Genomic DNA, 13,659 nt, shown 5'->3' with positions numbered 1-13,659 from the left:
AGCAGCAAAAGTCTGCTTTGTAAATAGCCTATCAAACAGAAGGTATTTTGCCAGTGTAACATGAGCCGAAGTGCCAGTGGTAGGCAATTACTGATGCCACAACTAGAATAAGTCTATCTAGTTGTGACTAACTTCAGAAGTCACTGATGCGGCTAAAGTCCAAATTTTTAATAGCTGGATTAAATTACTAAAGAGGAAAAGGAGGAATAATTTTGACCACTAAATAACCAGCAGTTCAGTCCATGCATGAAGATCAGAAACATTCATTTAGCACTTGATCAAATATTAAAACAAACTAAAGGTGACATACATGGAAGTATCCAGTCCAGTGTCTTATACACGGTAGACACCCAACAGGTGGTCTTCCCTCCCTTTCTTTCTACTCCCTTCAGTCATCGATTCATTGTCTTGCAGCCTTATCTAATTTTCAAGTACACTTCTGTCTTCTCTCTACAACTGGACTCACAAATATGACTTGTTTCCTTCATAGACAGATATGTACTATACTCTTCATTCTACTATATGTCTCACATGTGCTATCCATAACAGTATGAGTTAATAGGTGGGATTGCTAGAAAGCTCAAGAAAGATGTGACATGGTGTATTAGGATGCTTTTGGCTGCATAGGAGAATACTCATCTACAAGCTGTTTAAAAAATAGTTTTTATTTCTATTATTATTATTATTATTTTTGCCTAAGACTAAGACCCTGGATCCTTCCACACGTTCTTCTGTTACCCTCAGTTTGTCACCTCCTTCCTCATAGTTACAAGATAACTGCAGTAGCACCAAGCATCATGTTCTCATGCAACGACATGTCCCTCTCTTTTTAACTGGGAGGAGCATCTTTCTCAGAAGTCCCCTAGCAGAACTTCTCTCATAACTCACTAGCCAAAGTTTTGTCACAGGCCTGTTTTACCTGCAACGGAAGTTAGGAAAGTACGTAAGGTGGGAGAGAGTCCTGAGAACATGGAAGAAAGTGAAAAAAAATGACTGTTGAATAGATAATTAACAATATCTGCAATACCATTATACAAGATAATGAGCCAGAGGCATTTATAATGCTTATAAATAAAGTTACAGCATTAAGATCTGTGCTATGGATCTAATCTAGTGCTATGGATTGAACTGTGTACCCACCAAATTCCTATGGTCCTAACACGCAATGTGACTGTTTTTGGAGATGGGGCCAGTGGGAAGTAATTAAGGTTAAATGAGGCCACAATCTGACCCTGATCTGACAGGCCTGGCACCCCTCTAAGAAGAGGAAGAGACACGAGAGGTCTCCCTCTCCACCATGTGAGGCCACAGAAGAAGGCGACCATCTGCAAGTCAGGGAGAGAGCTCTCATCAGGAACCAAACAGGCCAGCCCTTGACCTCTGGACTTCCCAGCCTGAGAGAAATAAATGTCCATTGTTTAAGCCACGCAGTCTATAGGATTTTGTTAGGGCAGCCAGAGCAGACTAACTAATACATCTAGGAAAGGAAAATCGTGCCACCTTCCTGTCTTCAGCGGGGCTTGACGTGGCTGACTGAGGACCAGGATAAATTGGAAGTTGCAAGAGCGATCGCACAGGCGTGACGTCTTTTCCTCACTCTCTGCATGGCTGGTTCGTGAGCATGCTCTTACTTCAGCCTCTTTCCCCAAAGAGCAATCTTTTAGAGACTTTTTATTTGAGTAAACAGTCACTTGGTGTAAGTCCCAATCTTCTTAGATCGAAAGCCAGCAGTATCTCTGGAGTGTAAAAGTCATTCTACTGCCAAAATATGACAGCAATACATGTTAACAGAAACCTTTAAAAAGGAGACGAAAACAGAAAAGCCCATGCCTGTCCAGTTCTTACATTTTTTCAAACCTATAGAAAATGTTAAGAAGAAAATGGGTTGCATAAGTTCAGTGTTTGTTTCTCAGTGAATTAGGGGGTGAGAAAAAAAGGGCACATTCTGCTATATTATCATTTTCCAATTTCTGGCCAAACCCCTGTAGTTTTCATCACGCATCATTTTCGTGATTAATGATGTGCACCCAGTTAATGGAAAACAGCAGATTAGGTTTCCACTAATAGTTTTGGAAGTTATGTCTGCCTGCCTCATTTGGTAACAACCTCACTGTTCAGTAAGAAACTAATGGATTTAATCCCAAAGCAGAACTTAGTTTTACGCATACAAGACAAGTCAGATTTCCAGAGTGGAGAACATTACACTTTTAGAGGTGTGCCGATCTTCAATTGAAATTTAACACTGAGATAATTTCTCACAATGTTTGGGGATTTTTTTCTTTTTACTTCTATTTAACGATCAATTTAAAAAGTTACAGTATTTACTTGAGGCCTATAAAAATAGGTAGAATTACAAACTTATAACCATGGCAAATAAAATAAATATGATACTTTCTATAATTAGTATACCGAGCTGAAAAGACACCTATTGTTCTGCAGACATAGGTGAGAAAGAGTTCCTTATATATTAACGTATCACTGCAATTCTTATGTCATAAACAAAATTTACATTTGCCTGTTCTGTTTCACTATAGAAAGTGCTGGCTCCAAAGAACTGCGGTTTAAGAAAATCATGTGGTTCAGTGGAAAGCATACTAATCCAGGAATAGAGGAATCAAGAGGCAAGAATTCTAGTCCCATTCTGCCTCAAATTACTTCGGAATCAAATCTGCCTTTTGTTTTCATTTTCCCCACTACATTTTATATTTCTCTCTCTTAGGTCATTTAACAATTGCTGTACCGTTTCAAGTTTTCTCTATGTCTATCTCATATTTCCCCTCTGGACTAGGCCCCTTAAGGGCAGACACCACATCTGATTTACGTTTTTATCTTCTATGATGCCATGCTGGACCGTCAGCTTCAGAAGAGGGACATTGCCTGTGCTATCCCCAGGGGTTAGCATGGTGTGACTGCATGCTAATAAGGTGTCAAGTAAGTAGACGTTTTAATAAATAAAAAACCTGAAAAGAATAGCATGGAGGGAGAGGGATGAATAGGCCGAGCATAGGAGTTTTCGGGCAATGAAAATACTCTGTGTGATACTATAGCGATGGATACAGGTACACATTTGTCCAAACTGTTACAATGTACAACACCAAGAGTGAGCCCTAAGATTAACTATGGACCTGGAGTGATTATGATGTGTCAGGTGTAGGTTCATTCTTGTAACAAATGTACCACTTTGGTGGAGGATGTTGATAATGGGAGAGGCTATGCATGTGTGGGGGCAGGGGTATATGGGAAATCTCTCTCCTCCTCTCAACTTCTCTAAACACTTTATATATATTAACTCACTTAATACTCACAACAACCCAATGAAGCAGGTACTGTTGTGATCCTCATGTTTCAGACGAGGAAACTACAGTCAAAGAGATTAGAGAACATGCCCAAGGCTGCACAGCTGCTAAGCAGTAGAGCCAAGAGTCACAGGGGAAAGGCTGGCCCCAAAGGCCACGAGCCTCATCCTAATCTGCCAGAGAACCAAAACTCATTATTTGGAGGATCATTTTGCCTTACTGCTCAACTTCTTGTACGCTAATTTTTCCTTTTTCAAATCAGAGCTTAAGCTTCTTGGGGTTAAAGTGAGATCTCCTCATTATTAACTAGTCCACAGTATAAGTAATTTAATTACCACACCAATCTCCTGTTTAGGCATCTGGTAAGACAGACTCTCTGGGAAGGCAAATCACAGCAAAGATACACTATATCTATTTCAAATTTTTAGTCCAAGAGAAAAATGGAAAAGAGAAGAGCTAGCTTGCAGAGAGGATTTTTTTTCACTTCTAGGAGTATGATTTTTATACAGAAATTATCCTATACCAATTAAAGTAGTAGCACTCTGGGGCTATTTTCTTTTTGATTGTTTTTTCGTTAAAGCTGAGTAAGAAGGGGGTGTATCTGAGGGGTGGTTAGATAAGGAAGATTCCAACAAAGAAAAGAGAGGATTCTCCACCAGAAATATGAAGGAAAAAGGAATTAGAAAAATGAAAAGGTAAAAAAGAAAAAAGTGAAAAAGAAGTTTTGGAGAGTGTAAATTCTCTGGAGAAGAGAAGTTGACTAAACTGTGAAACCAAGGAGCATGATTTCTATGCATATCATAACTCTACTTAATCTAGGGTCTGGAAAAAACAAAAAACAGGCAGTGTTTCTTTCAAAATGAAAATAAATAAGCTTCAAACACAGCACATTGCAATGGCTATATTTTAATTTTTAAAAATCCATAAAGATTCTGCATTAAGCAAGAGTCAAAAGTTTTTCATGTCATTTCCTAATAGCAAAAATGCTCCATAAATACAGTTTATGTTATCCTGGTTGTTTCTCATCACTGATGTCCAAGTACAACCAGGTATTTAAAGGACAGAATCGATGCAAACATCAATCAGTAACTTACTGATCACGAAGCACATGAATAAAAAACATTCTGCTCTGTTATTTGCTCTCATTGATTGTTAAAGTTTTGCAAGTTAAGGAAAAAGATGTGGAAGCAAAGTAATCACTTAAGAAATGATCTATGGTTCAAAGTTCAATCTGCAACAAGGCAACATTTATCCACAGGTTCTGTGTATTTAGTAATGTTGTTCTCTGACAAGAGATTTCCAAAGAGATCTCCCTGGTCAAGCTGAAGCGCATCAGGCACTCTGCACTGCTCGCTTAAAAACACCCCAGGTCCTGTCACCCAGGGAGCTTTGTCATGCAAATGGACTGAACAAAGAAGCATTCCTCTAGTTCCAGGTGCTCTAACTCAACATTAGAAGTAACTTTGCACAAATCTGGGCCTTAAGAAAATATTATTAATATCAATGATTCTAAGAGCTCACAGAAAATTAGGAAAAAGTAATTTTATGTACGCCATTTCTTAGTTATGAAGGAACAGAAGTAGGACATCACAGATATATTATTTTTCGATTTATCAAAATCTACTCTATGAGTGTGTTTTTTTTGGGGGGGGGGGTACAACTAACAATTTGATTCCTTAGAGAATGATCTATGCAGGTAGCAAATAGCGAACAGGGTTGAATACAGGCAATGTGACTCCAGAATCGAAATTTTTAACAATTTTGCTAGATTTGTTATTGGGTGTTAGTTTATTTTAAGGAGGCTGAATCCATCAAGAGTTTTATTTTATTGAATCAGAGCTTTTTCTTTTCAGTGTTATGCTAAGCTCCAATAACAGATTCTCATGAAGTCGGTATAATGACAATGTGATGTGAGGGTGAGCCAGCAATGACAGCCATTAGCCCAGTGCTGTCAGAGAGGAGCCCATTTATCTTGCACCCAGCACGTTAGCATTAGGTATACACACCTCCACCCACCCACCCACCTCCTGCATATGCAGCTCTCCCAGAGCTGGGGGCCCTGAAAAAGCAGAGGGCTCTCCCAAACCAAAGAAAAACATCCTTCAGTTCAGGAATAATGGAACCAACTGGAATGTGCTGCAAATCCATTGAAATCTCAATAGACACACAATCCTGAATGGAGAACTTACCTGGGGAACCACAGCTATGAAGTAAGAGGCTTTTAATACAATAGAAAAGTCAACTCAAGACAAAGCAATGAAAACAATGCATTGCTTTCCCCCACCCCCCACCCTCCTCAGGAATAAAGACAACCCTAATCTGAAGCAATCGTTCACTTTTAAAAAACAGACATGAAACTGTTCTTAGTTTGCAAATTACTCACTGATCATAATAAAATACACTTTTACATAAATGCATTCTTATTAGGCTCTATAAAAAACTACAAATGGGCAGGTCTTTTAAAAGTTTAAATCTCAAGACCCAACACAAAAGTGAACTTTCAAAAGAGGTAACTTTCTGTTTCCAGGTACTGGACCTCCCAGTGAGGATTACTGAGTGATTCTCCAAACTGGGAAATGGTCTCTTTTGGTTAAATCGTATAATATCAGTCACACAAAACATAAAGTAGGTACTGACACTATTCACTATCTGGTTTAATCATAACTAAATCAAGCATTTCTGGGGGAAAAAAATCCAAAGACACATGGACAGATTTTCCTTATTTTTGTTTGCTTATTTTTATACTCCATATAATTAACAAAAATATAAATAATTATTCAAAATGATTCCCCCTTAGATAACATATTTCATGAAACACTATTTCATGTTTATTTTCAAGAAGCCAGTAAATCAATTCAGTCTGAATATTGCACTCAACTCAAAAAGACTATTTCTTCCTGCACAGAAACACAGAAATATCCATCAATAAGTAGCTCTTTGGCAAATAACCAACCAGTTTTGTACCTAAAGCTACTTTTATCTATATGTGGAAATATTTTCTCTACTTTTATGGTATTGTGCCAATGTATTCAAACATTTCCTCAAGAACAGGGCTGGAGGAGGGCTAAAGAGACAATCTCTCATTCGCAGCAGCTAGCATTTATCTCCAAGTATTACATCCACAGTGAGATACAACGAGTTCAAAGCATAAAGCAGAAAAGCACAGACGATTACCTGATATTCATTGGGCCAAAAGGTGCTCACTGCTAGCTCAGCCCGAAGCCAGTCTCGACCGGTGAACCCAGTCACATTCCAAATTGGATTGGCAAGAGGTCCCTTATTCACCCGAACCAATATGTTCAAAGTGCCAGGATTCAGCCCTTTCTGGCTATATAACAAGTAACTGAAATCAATACAGTGAGTGTCGTTCTCCTTCATTGTAGGCAGCTGAAGTCTGGCTTTTTCTCCAGGGTCATGATCTGAAGAGTCCACTATCATATAGGAACCTGAAATGACATTACATATAATTAAGCTAAATAGATAGATATGCAAAAGGGAATGCATAGTAATAGAAAGAATACTAAAAACGATACCAATCCATTCTGAGTAGTATTAAATGTAACGCAAAAAGACTATGTCCTCCAGAGCAGACCCATAGAAAGAAATAAAACAAGTAAGTGAACTGAATTCTTAGTAGGTAACAGACATTGTTCAAAGTACATATCATGTACTAATTCATTTACTCTCCAAAACAACTTGTTATTATTCCTATTTTACAAATTAGGAAATTGAGGTATAATGAGTAACTTACGCAACGTCAACAGACCAGGTAGAGCCTCGTTCAAATCCAGATCTCACTCTAAAAACTCCCTGGTCTTACTAAACAGAGGTGTTTTATTATCAAACGAACCAACAAAAGCAACAACTTCTTGGCCTGGTTTTCATAGAGGGTGCCTCTTTCCTCTTGACTATCCATAACACTAAGAGTTCAGGCACTGGAATCATTTCTGATTTCAAATCCCGAGATCATCATTTATACAAGCTGTGTGACCTTTTGTAATGTACTGACCACTCTGAACTTCAGTTCGGGGAATAAAGATACTTTGCAGGGTAAGTGTGAGGACTGAACTTAAAAATGTCAAATTCCTAGAGCTGAGAATCTGACACATAGTAGCTTCACCTACCTGGAGCCTCGCCCACGAAACTATCAGCTAATCATCATTGCCATTGGCCACAGTTCTGCAATAGTTCCTATGCTCTTCTAGAGCCACAAGAACCTGGCTTGAAACTCATTAATCTACCCCATTACCTTTGATTTAATAAGTATTCATTGGTTATGTGTCATGGGGAGGCACAAGACATAAAGAGTCCCAACCTGCTAACACCTCATAGTTCCACCCTCAGCACGATATCTGCACTGCAGGCAGAGGTCACCCAGCGCCAAGCACACAAATGGGACTTGACCATCAGCTGCTGTTAGCCCAAGGACCTCTGCAGAAAAACCACTGGTTTTTCCCACATCACTGTGGATTTTAACAAAGACACACATCACAAAAAAATGTACATATGCCTATTTATCACACTTAAAGTAGAACACAAATTTTATTGTAAAATATTTTTTGCCTTAGATGTAACTTACCCGAAACGCATTAGGTGTACTGTTAGAGAACCCAGTGTTACAAGGATGACGCCTGCACCTCTCTTCCTGACCAACTTGTAGAATGAACCAACCTTCTGTGTGTCCTCCCTAAAACATAAAAACTTCCACCCATCACATACTAAACTCTCACTGACTACTACTCTAACTAGTCCAATTAACCCCCAACAGCAGGTTCAAATCATGGCAGGTAAGAGGGCTTCAACTACACAAGAAACCAAAATTTCAAGTCTGACCAGTTCCCATGAGGGCGTCACTAGGGGCCAGAGCTTCTGTGAAGATTTCATATGATGACACTATGACGAGCTTTCAGCTAAAGCACAGAATAAGCTTACTACAGTGATAGTTACTGACATTACTTTCACTTCATTTTTCCCAGTCCTCATCTTCTCATGTAACCTGGAATTCCCTTTTTTTTATTTCTGGATTCTCACAGATATACACTAACAAATAAATCGGCCATGTATATTTTTGGAGAAATGATGTCTTTTTTGAAACAGGATATCTTGGATCCCAACCCAATTTATCGAATCAGGATGCTTCTCCCCTGGGTTATGGTCACACTGGGAAGTCCAGGGCTGATTTGCCCCGGCGTCTTTCACATTCACCACAGCAGAGCAGCCAATTACTGCTTTTAACTAGGACCAGGCCTGAGATCTTGCATAGGTTACTTAGCGTTATTGGGCCTCAGCTTCTTCACAACACTGTGATCTAATTCTTCCCTGCTACAACAGTTTTTTTCAGTGACATGGCATGGCAGTAGTGGCTTTAAATTATTTTTACAAGTCTGCATCAATTATGGCTTCTGATTGCTAGGTTTAAAGTAGTGCTTTCTAAATGACTTACATGCTTTCAAAGAGTTATTTTCCTCCATTATAAAATAAACTTTGGAATAAAATATACTTTGACTCACATTTTAATTATATAGTATGATATTTACCATTAAGACCATTTAGCAATTTTCAGCCCGTTGCACTTTTAAGCTACAATAATTTTCCTATTAAGAAAATGGAATGAGCAAAGTATATTAATTTGTAGGAATTACCAATTTGATCATTAGAAAGACAAAAAGTCACAAAATAAAACCTTGTCCAAACTATTTAGCATTTCAAGGGCATTCAATGCAAGTTACATAAGTTTATGCAAAGTGCTGATATTTCGTTTCTATAGAATGTTTCTGCTAAATGGGCTTCTTTCAATTCAATCTGACTATTGCTGAATTTGCCGAGTGCTATGAAATAATATGCATTATAATATGGCACAGTTCCAGAAAGGAAGAAGCAAGAACTAGCAACAAAAAGCTATCTAAATCCTTCTGCCAACTGACTTCGTATAGCCGCAATTTACCCCGTAGGCCCCATGGAGGGAGCTGCCGCTTTGACACAAGATTCCCTTCCATCATCTCAAACACAGAGAACACTACGCTATTCTGATCAACTCCTGAAAAGGACTTCTACAGTCTCCCAGAATAGCTTCCAACCCTTATAGTCAGGAAATTCTGCAACATACACTTCCTTCATTCTTTACGTTATAATTTAAGCTTATTTACTATTGTTCTACCAGCCAACTAATCCCTCAAATTTCTAACAAGAGTTCAGTTCTATTTCGCTGTGATTTAGCTCTCCTGAGAATTAGTAATGAAATATCTGTGTGCACACACAGATAATTACTAACTTGCAATTAACGTAACTTCTTTAATGTGGCCTTACAAACATTCCTTAAAGTCTCTTGAGCAATGGAGTTCTCTAATATATCACTTAAGACAGAAGAGAAAAACTTACATGCTTACAATAATTTTTAAAAAGTGTAACCTTTCTGGAGAGCAATTTGGCAATAAGAATCAAAAACCTTAAAAGACAAATATATCCTCTGGTTTGGCAATTCCAAAGCTAAGAATATAGACTGGATGAACAGTCGTGTGTATGTACAAAAGTATAGCTTAGAAAAGATGCTCATCTCACCACTACACTGTTTAAAATAGAGAACAACAAAAGTATTTTAAATATCCAATAATAGGCAATTGGTAAAATCATGGTCAGTTTGATGAATAATTAGGCAGTCATTAAGAACGATATTATTCAAACCATGTAATGGAAGATATTCACAATACGTTAAGTCAAACAAGCAGGCTATAAAATATTATACTCACTTATGATAAGTATATATTCATGTTATATAAATACATTTGTGTAAATGTGTGTGCATTCATATAGGTACACAGACATGCAGCACATATGACTTAAGAAAAACAAAGACTATACAGTAAAATGTGAAGTGCATTATTGGGAGCAGCTGTAATTGTCTTCTGCTTTCTTCTTCTTGCTTATGTACATTGCCTGACTGTTCTACAACAAACATGCATTAGAATTGCATTTTTTTTTTAGAAGAGAGACTGTATGAATGCTATCTTACACGAGGAACATCAAAAGAATAATGATAAATACTTAGGAAATAAACACAGGTATTTTGTCTTTTGAAAATAAATCCTATTTGCATCCTCCAGATTAGCAGCATCCTGGCTTTCAAAAAACACAATACAAATTCAGGAACTTCTTATTTCAATTCATTAAAAAAGAGAGAGAGGTAGCAAGTACTTAGAGTAAACAGCAGTTTTTATTTAAGAGGATAGCCAAAGAAAGCAAGTCCCATATTCATAAACACCATAGTCTAGTATCTAGATGAATAAATAATACCCTATGGATCTTATGTATTAATGGAAATTTTATCTTTTAAGCTATACTTCTAGAAATAACGTGGCAACACAGGAAACAGGATTAACTGCAAAGAAAATAATGAATAAGTAGGTTCCCAAATTTCATCCTAAAACTTCCTTACTTACATATATCCTGTTATACACTGACATAAGATTTTTATTGTCAGTTCTTATTCAAAATCCACTGAATGTGCCTTATAAACTAAACTGAGAGAAATTTCCACTTCTCAGCTTAGTATTGACAAGCCTGAATGATTTGCCCCAAAGTGCATTTGTGACTACCTCCCACTACTTCTCCTCCCAACCATCTCCTCCACTCCGACCGAGTCCTCACGACTCTCTCCACACACCGTGCCAGCTGGCTTCTCCAGGACGGGCCCAAGCTCTTATCAGAAAGCCTCCCCTCATCTCAGCCCCTAGCCAAGTCTCTGCCATGGTTCCACCTCAGCCCCAGCCCACGCTGAGCTTTCTCTGCCTTAAGCCCTTTGATACACGGTTTCTGCCTCTCTGATTCTAGCCTTTAATTATGTAAAATTAAAATTGGTACAAATTTTAAATAACATATATAGAGACTGTTTATCTCCCTGAGAAGAGTAATAATGTTCTCTTAGAAAGCACTCGATTCATTCAGAGTCCAATCAGAAAAGAGAAGGTGCACAGGAAATCTAACAGTGAAAGTGTCATATAAAGAATTACTAACTAGAAGAAGGTAGAAACTCTAAAGTTGTAAAGAGAACCCTAAAGAATAACCCCCGTACCCAAGGAAGGAACAGCTGTGGAACGGGAGTGAGATCACTGAGAAGCAGAACTGCCTTGAAGTGTGGTTGCAGCCCACTGCATGGTGAAGAAGTTTGCTGGGTCGTTCACGCCAGAGCTGGTCTACAGCTGCTGGGCAAGCAGGAAACACTCCCTTGAGGCAGGGGGTGTGCTGTGTGCACCCTGGGAGGGCCACAGCAAGTGGTCACCAGGCCAGGACTAGGACTGCAAGCTCACATGGGGACTGCAGGCACTGGGCACATCACTGGGCAACTGTCAGCTCAGCAGTACCAGCAAGAAGAAACTAAAATAGAAGCGCTCGTCAACCAGGTGGAGAAGTTCCTTCCCACTAAAATGCCCCTTGGGCACCCTCTACTGGCAAAGCGTAACACTGGTATGGCTGCAAAAGAGAATGCTTACAGGGCGAAGCCCCACTATCATGGAGCAGTCCATGAAGGGCAAATTTGGAGCTGTGAGGCATGAATTGATAATTGGCACAGCATCTAACAAGGGCCTTGCACATTATAGAAGTTCAATAAATACTCGGCAATTGGTTAGTTGGGTAGTTAGTTGACTGAACGAATAAGAAGGAGATAAAGAGACTAACGACATAGAACTGCTGAGGCAGCACCAGTCTCACCTAGATGTGAAATAAATGATCAGAAAACATCAAAACAACTACAAAAATAAAACAAACTATTGGAACTGCTTTACGCTGCTTGCAGACAGAATCATTTGATGGAAGAGTATAATGTTTGGAAGTACGCACTTAACCTTTGTGTCAGAGCCACTCTTGTGCATATAAGAAACTTTCTATTAGGGGAACACTTCTCAAACATTTTAGCCTCAGGACGGACCCCCTTTACACGCTTAAAAATTGTTGAGGACATTAAGGAGCCTTGGTTTCCATAACCTGTATCTATCAATATTGACCATATTAGGAATTCAAGCTAAGAAATTTCTAAAACATTTATTAATTCAGTTAATATCAACAATAATAAACCCAGTATATGTTAACTTACATAACGTACTTTTATGGAAAAATTACTGTTTTCCAAAACAACCAAGCAAACTAGTAGGAAGGGAGGCACTGTTTTATATTTTTGCAAATCTCTGTAATGTATGACTTAACGGAAGATGCCTAGATTCTCATTTTTACTCCTGCATGCAGTCTGTTGCAATATCACACATCACGTAGCCTCTGGGAAAATTCTACCATACACTCATGAGAAAAGGAGAGAAAAAAAGGAAAAATGACATCTTAGTGTTATGACAATAGTTTTGACCCTGTAGGTCCCCTGAAAGGGTCTTGGGGACTCAAAGCGGTACCTGGAGCACATGTGGCGACCACTATATTTACTGCATATAACTCTTTACCGTCATGCTGTAATGAGAACAATATCAATGCTTCTATTTCTGTTGAGTCTACTTCACTCATTTGGTCTCTGCAGGGTATAAAGATGTACTCTATGAAATAAACTCTTCCCCGGTATGGTGGATGTCTAGAGAATGAAAATTGAAAAACCTGAATATGTTTACATCAGTATAAACATAAAGGGTATATTAGTCAGGGTTCATCAGAGAAACAGAAACAATAAGGTATACACACACACACACACAGAAAGAGACTTATTACAAGAAACTGGCTCATGCGATTATGGAGGCTGAGAAGTCCAGACCCAGAAGAGTCAATGGTATAGTTCTAGTTTGAGTCCAAAGGCTAATTTATTCTACCCTAACAAGAAAAGCATTTTTATATGTTCCGAAGACCACTCTGAATAGGTACCAAAGCACCAACACACTGTGCAAAACAGTTAGTTTTTGGCATTAAGATTTTCCTAGTAGAAACAGAGAACACGCCAGAAACTGTTGGTGTGAAAAAACTGAAAACACTGTGCAGGAAGACAGTTTCCAGCCCAGCCAGCTTAAGAAGCAATAATCAGGATTGCTGGGTACAGAGAAGAGTGGCAAGTGAACTCATGATTTGGGTCCCAGCCCATCTGGGATGAGTTTTTTCTTTGTTGTAAAATTAACATCTCTCAGCATTTCTGTTGCTGTTACCTTTGTTCTGAAGGCAATGCCATTGACCTATCGTTCATAGTATCTCTCAGCTTCTCATTTTCTTTTTACGAGCTTCGTTTCCTCACCCCATTTTTCTTCATCTGATTAGGTGGTAACATAATAAACCAAGTTACTAAAACTAAGAACCTAGGAATCAGTTTAATTTTTCCCTTTCCCTCACTCTGCTCTTGGAATCCACCAGCAATTCCTATTGTCTCTACTTCCAAACTATTTCC

The 13,659-nt window shown here is 38.6% G+C and overlaps 1 protein-coding gene across 2 annotated transcripts in view; it reads right to left on the bottom strand.

Moving 5' to 3' along the window:
* Window positions 1-13,659, bottom strand: part of PTPRK (protein tyrosine phosphatase receptor type K) — a 505,438-nt gene that overhangs the window by 309,444 nt on the left and 182,335 nt on the right. For both annotated transcript variants that reach the window (XM_046675015.1, XM_046675016.1), the window contains exon 3: window positions 6,471-6,742. In XM_046675015.1, the coding sequence (XP_046530971.1) occupies window positions 6,471-6,742 (272 nt within the window). The remainder of the gene's footprint in view (window positions 1-6,470; window positions 6,743-13,659) is intronic.

The sequence above is a fragment of the Equus quagga genome, chromosome 11, assembly GCF_021613505.1.
Source record: "Equus quagga isolate Etosha38 chromosome 11, UCLA_HA_Equagga_1.0, whole genome shotgun sequence".
Lineage (NCBI taxonomy): Eukaryota > Metazoa > Chordata > Mammalia > Perissodactyla > Equidae > Equus > Equus quagga.
This window is presented reverse-complemented; position numbering and strand designations above follow the sequence as displayed.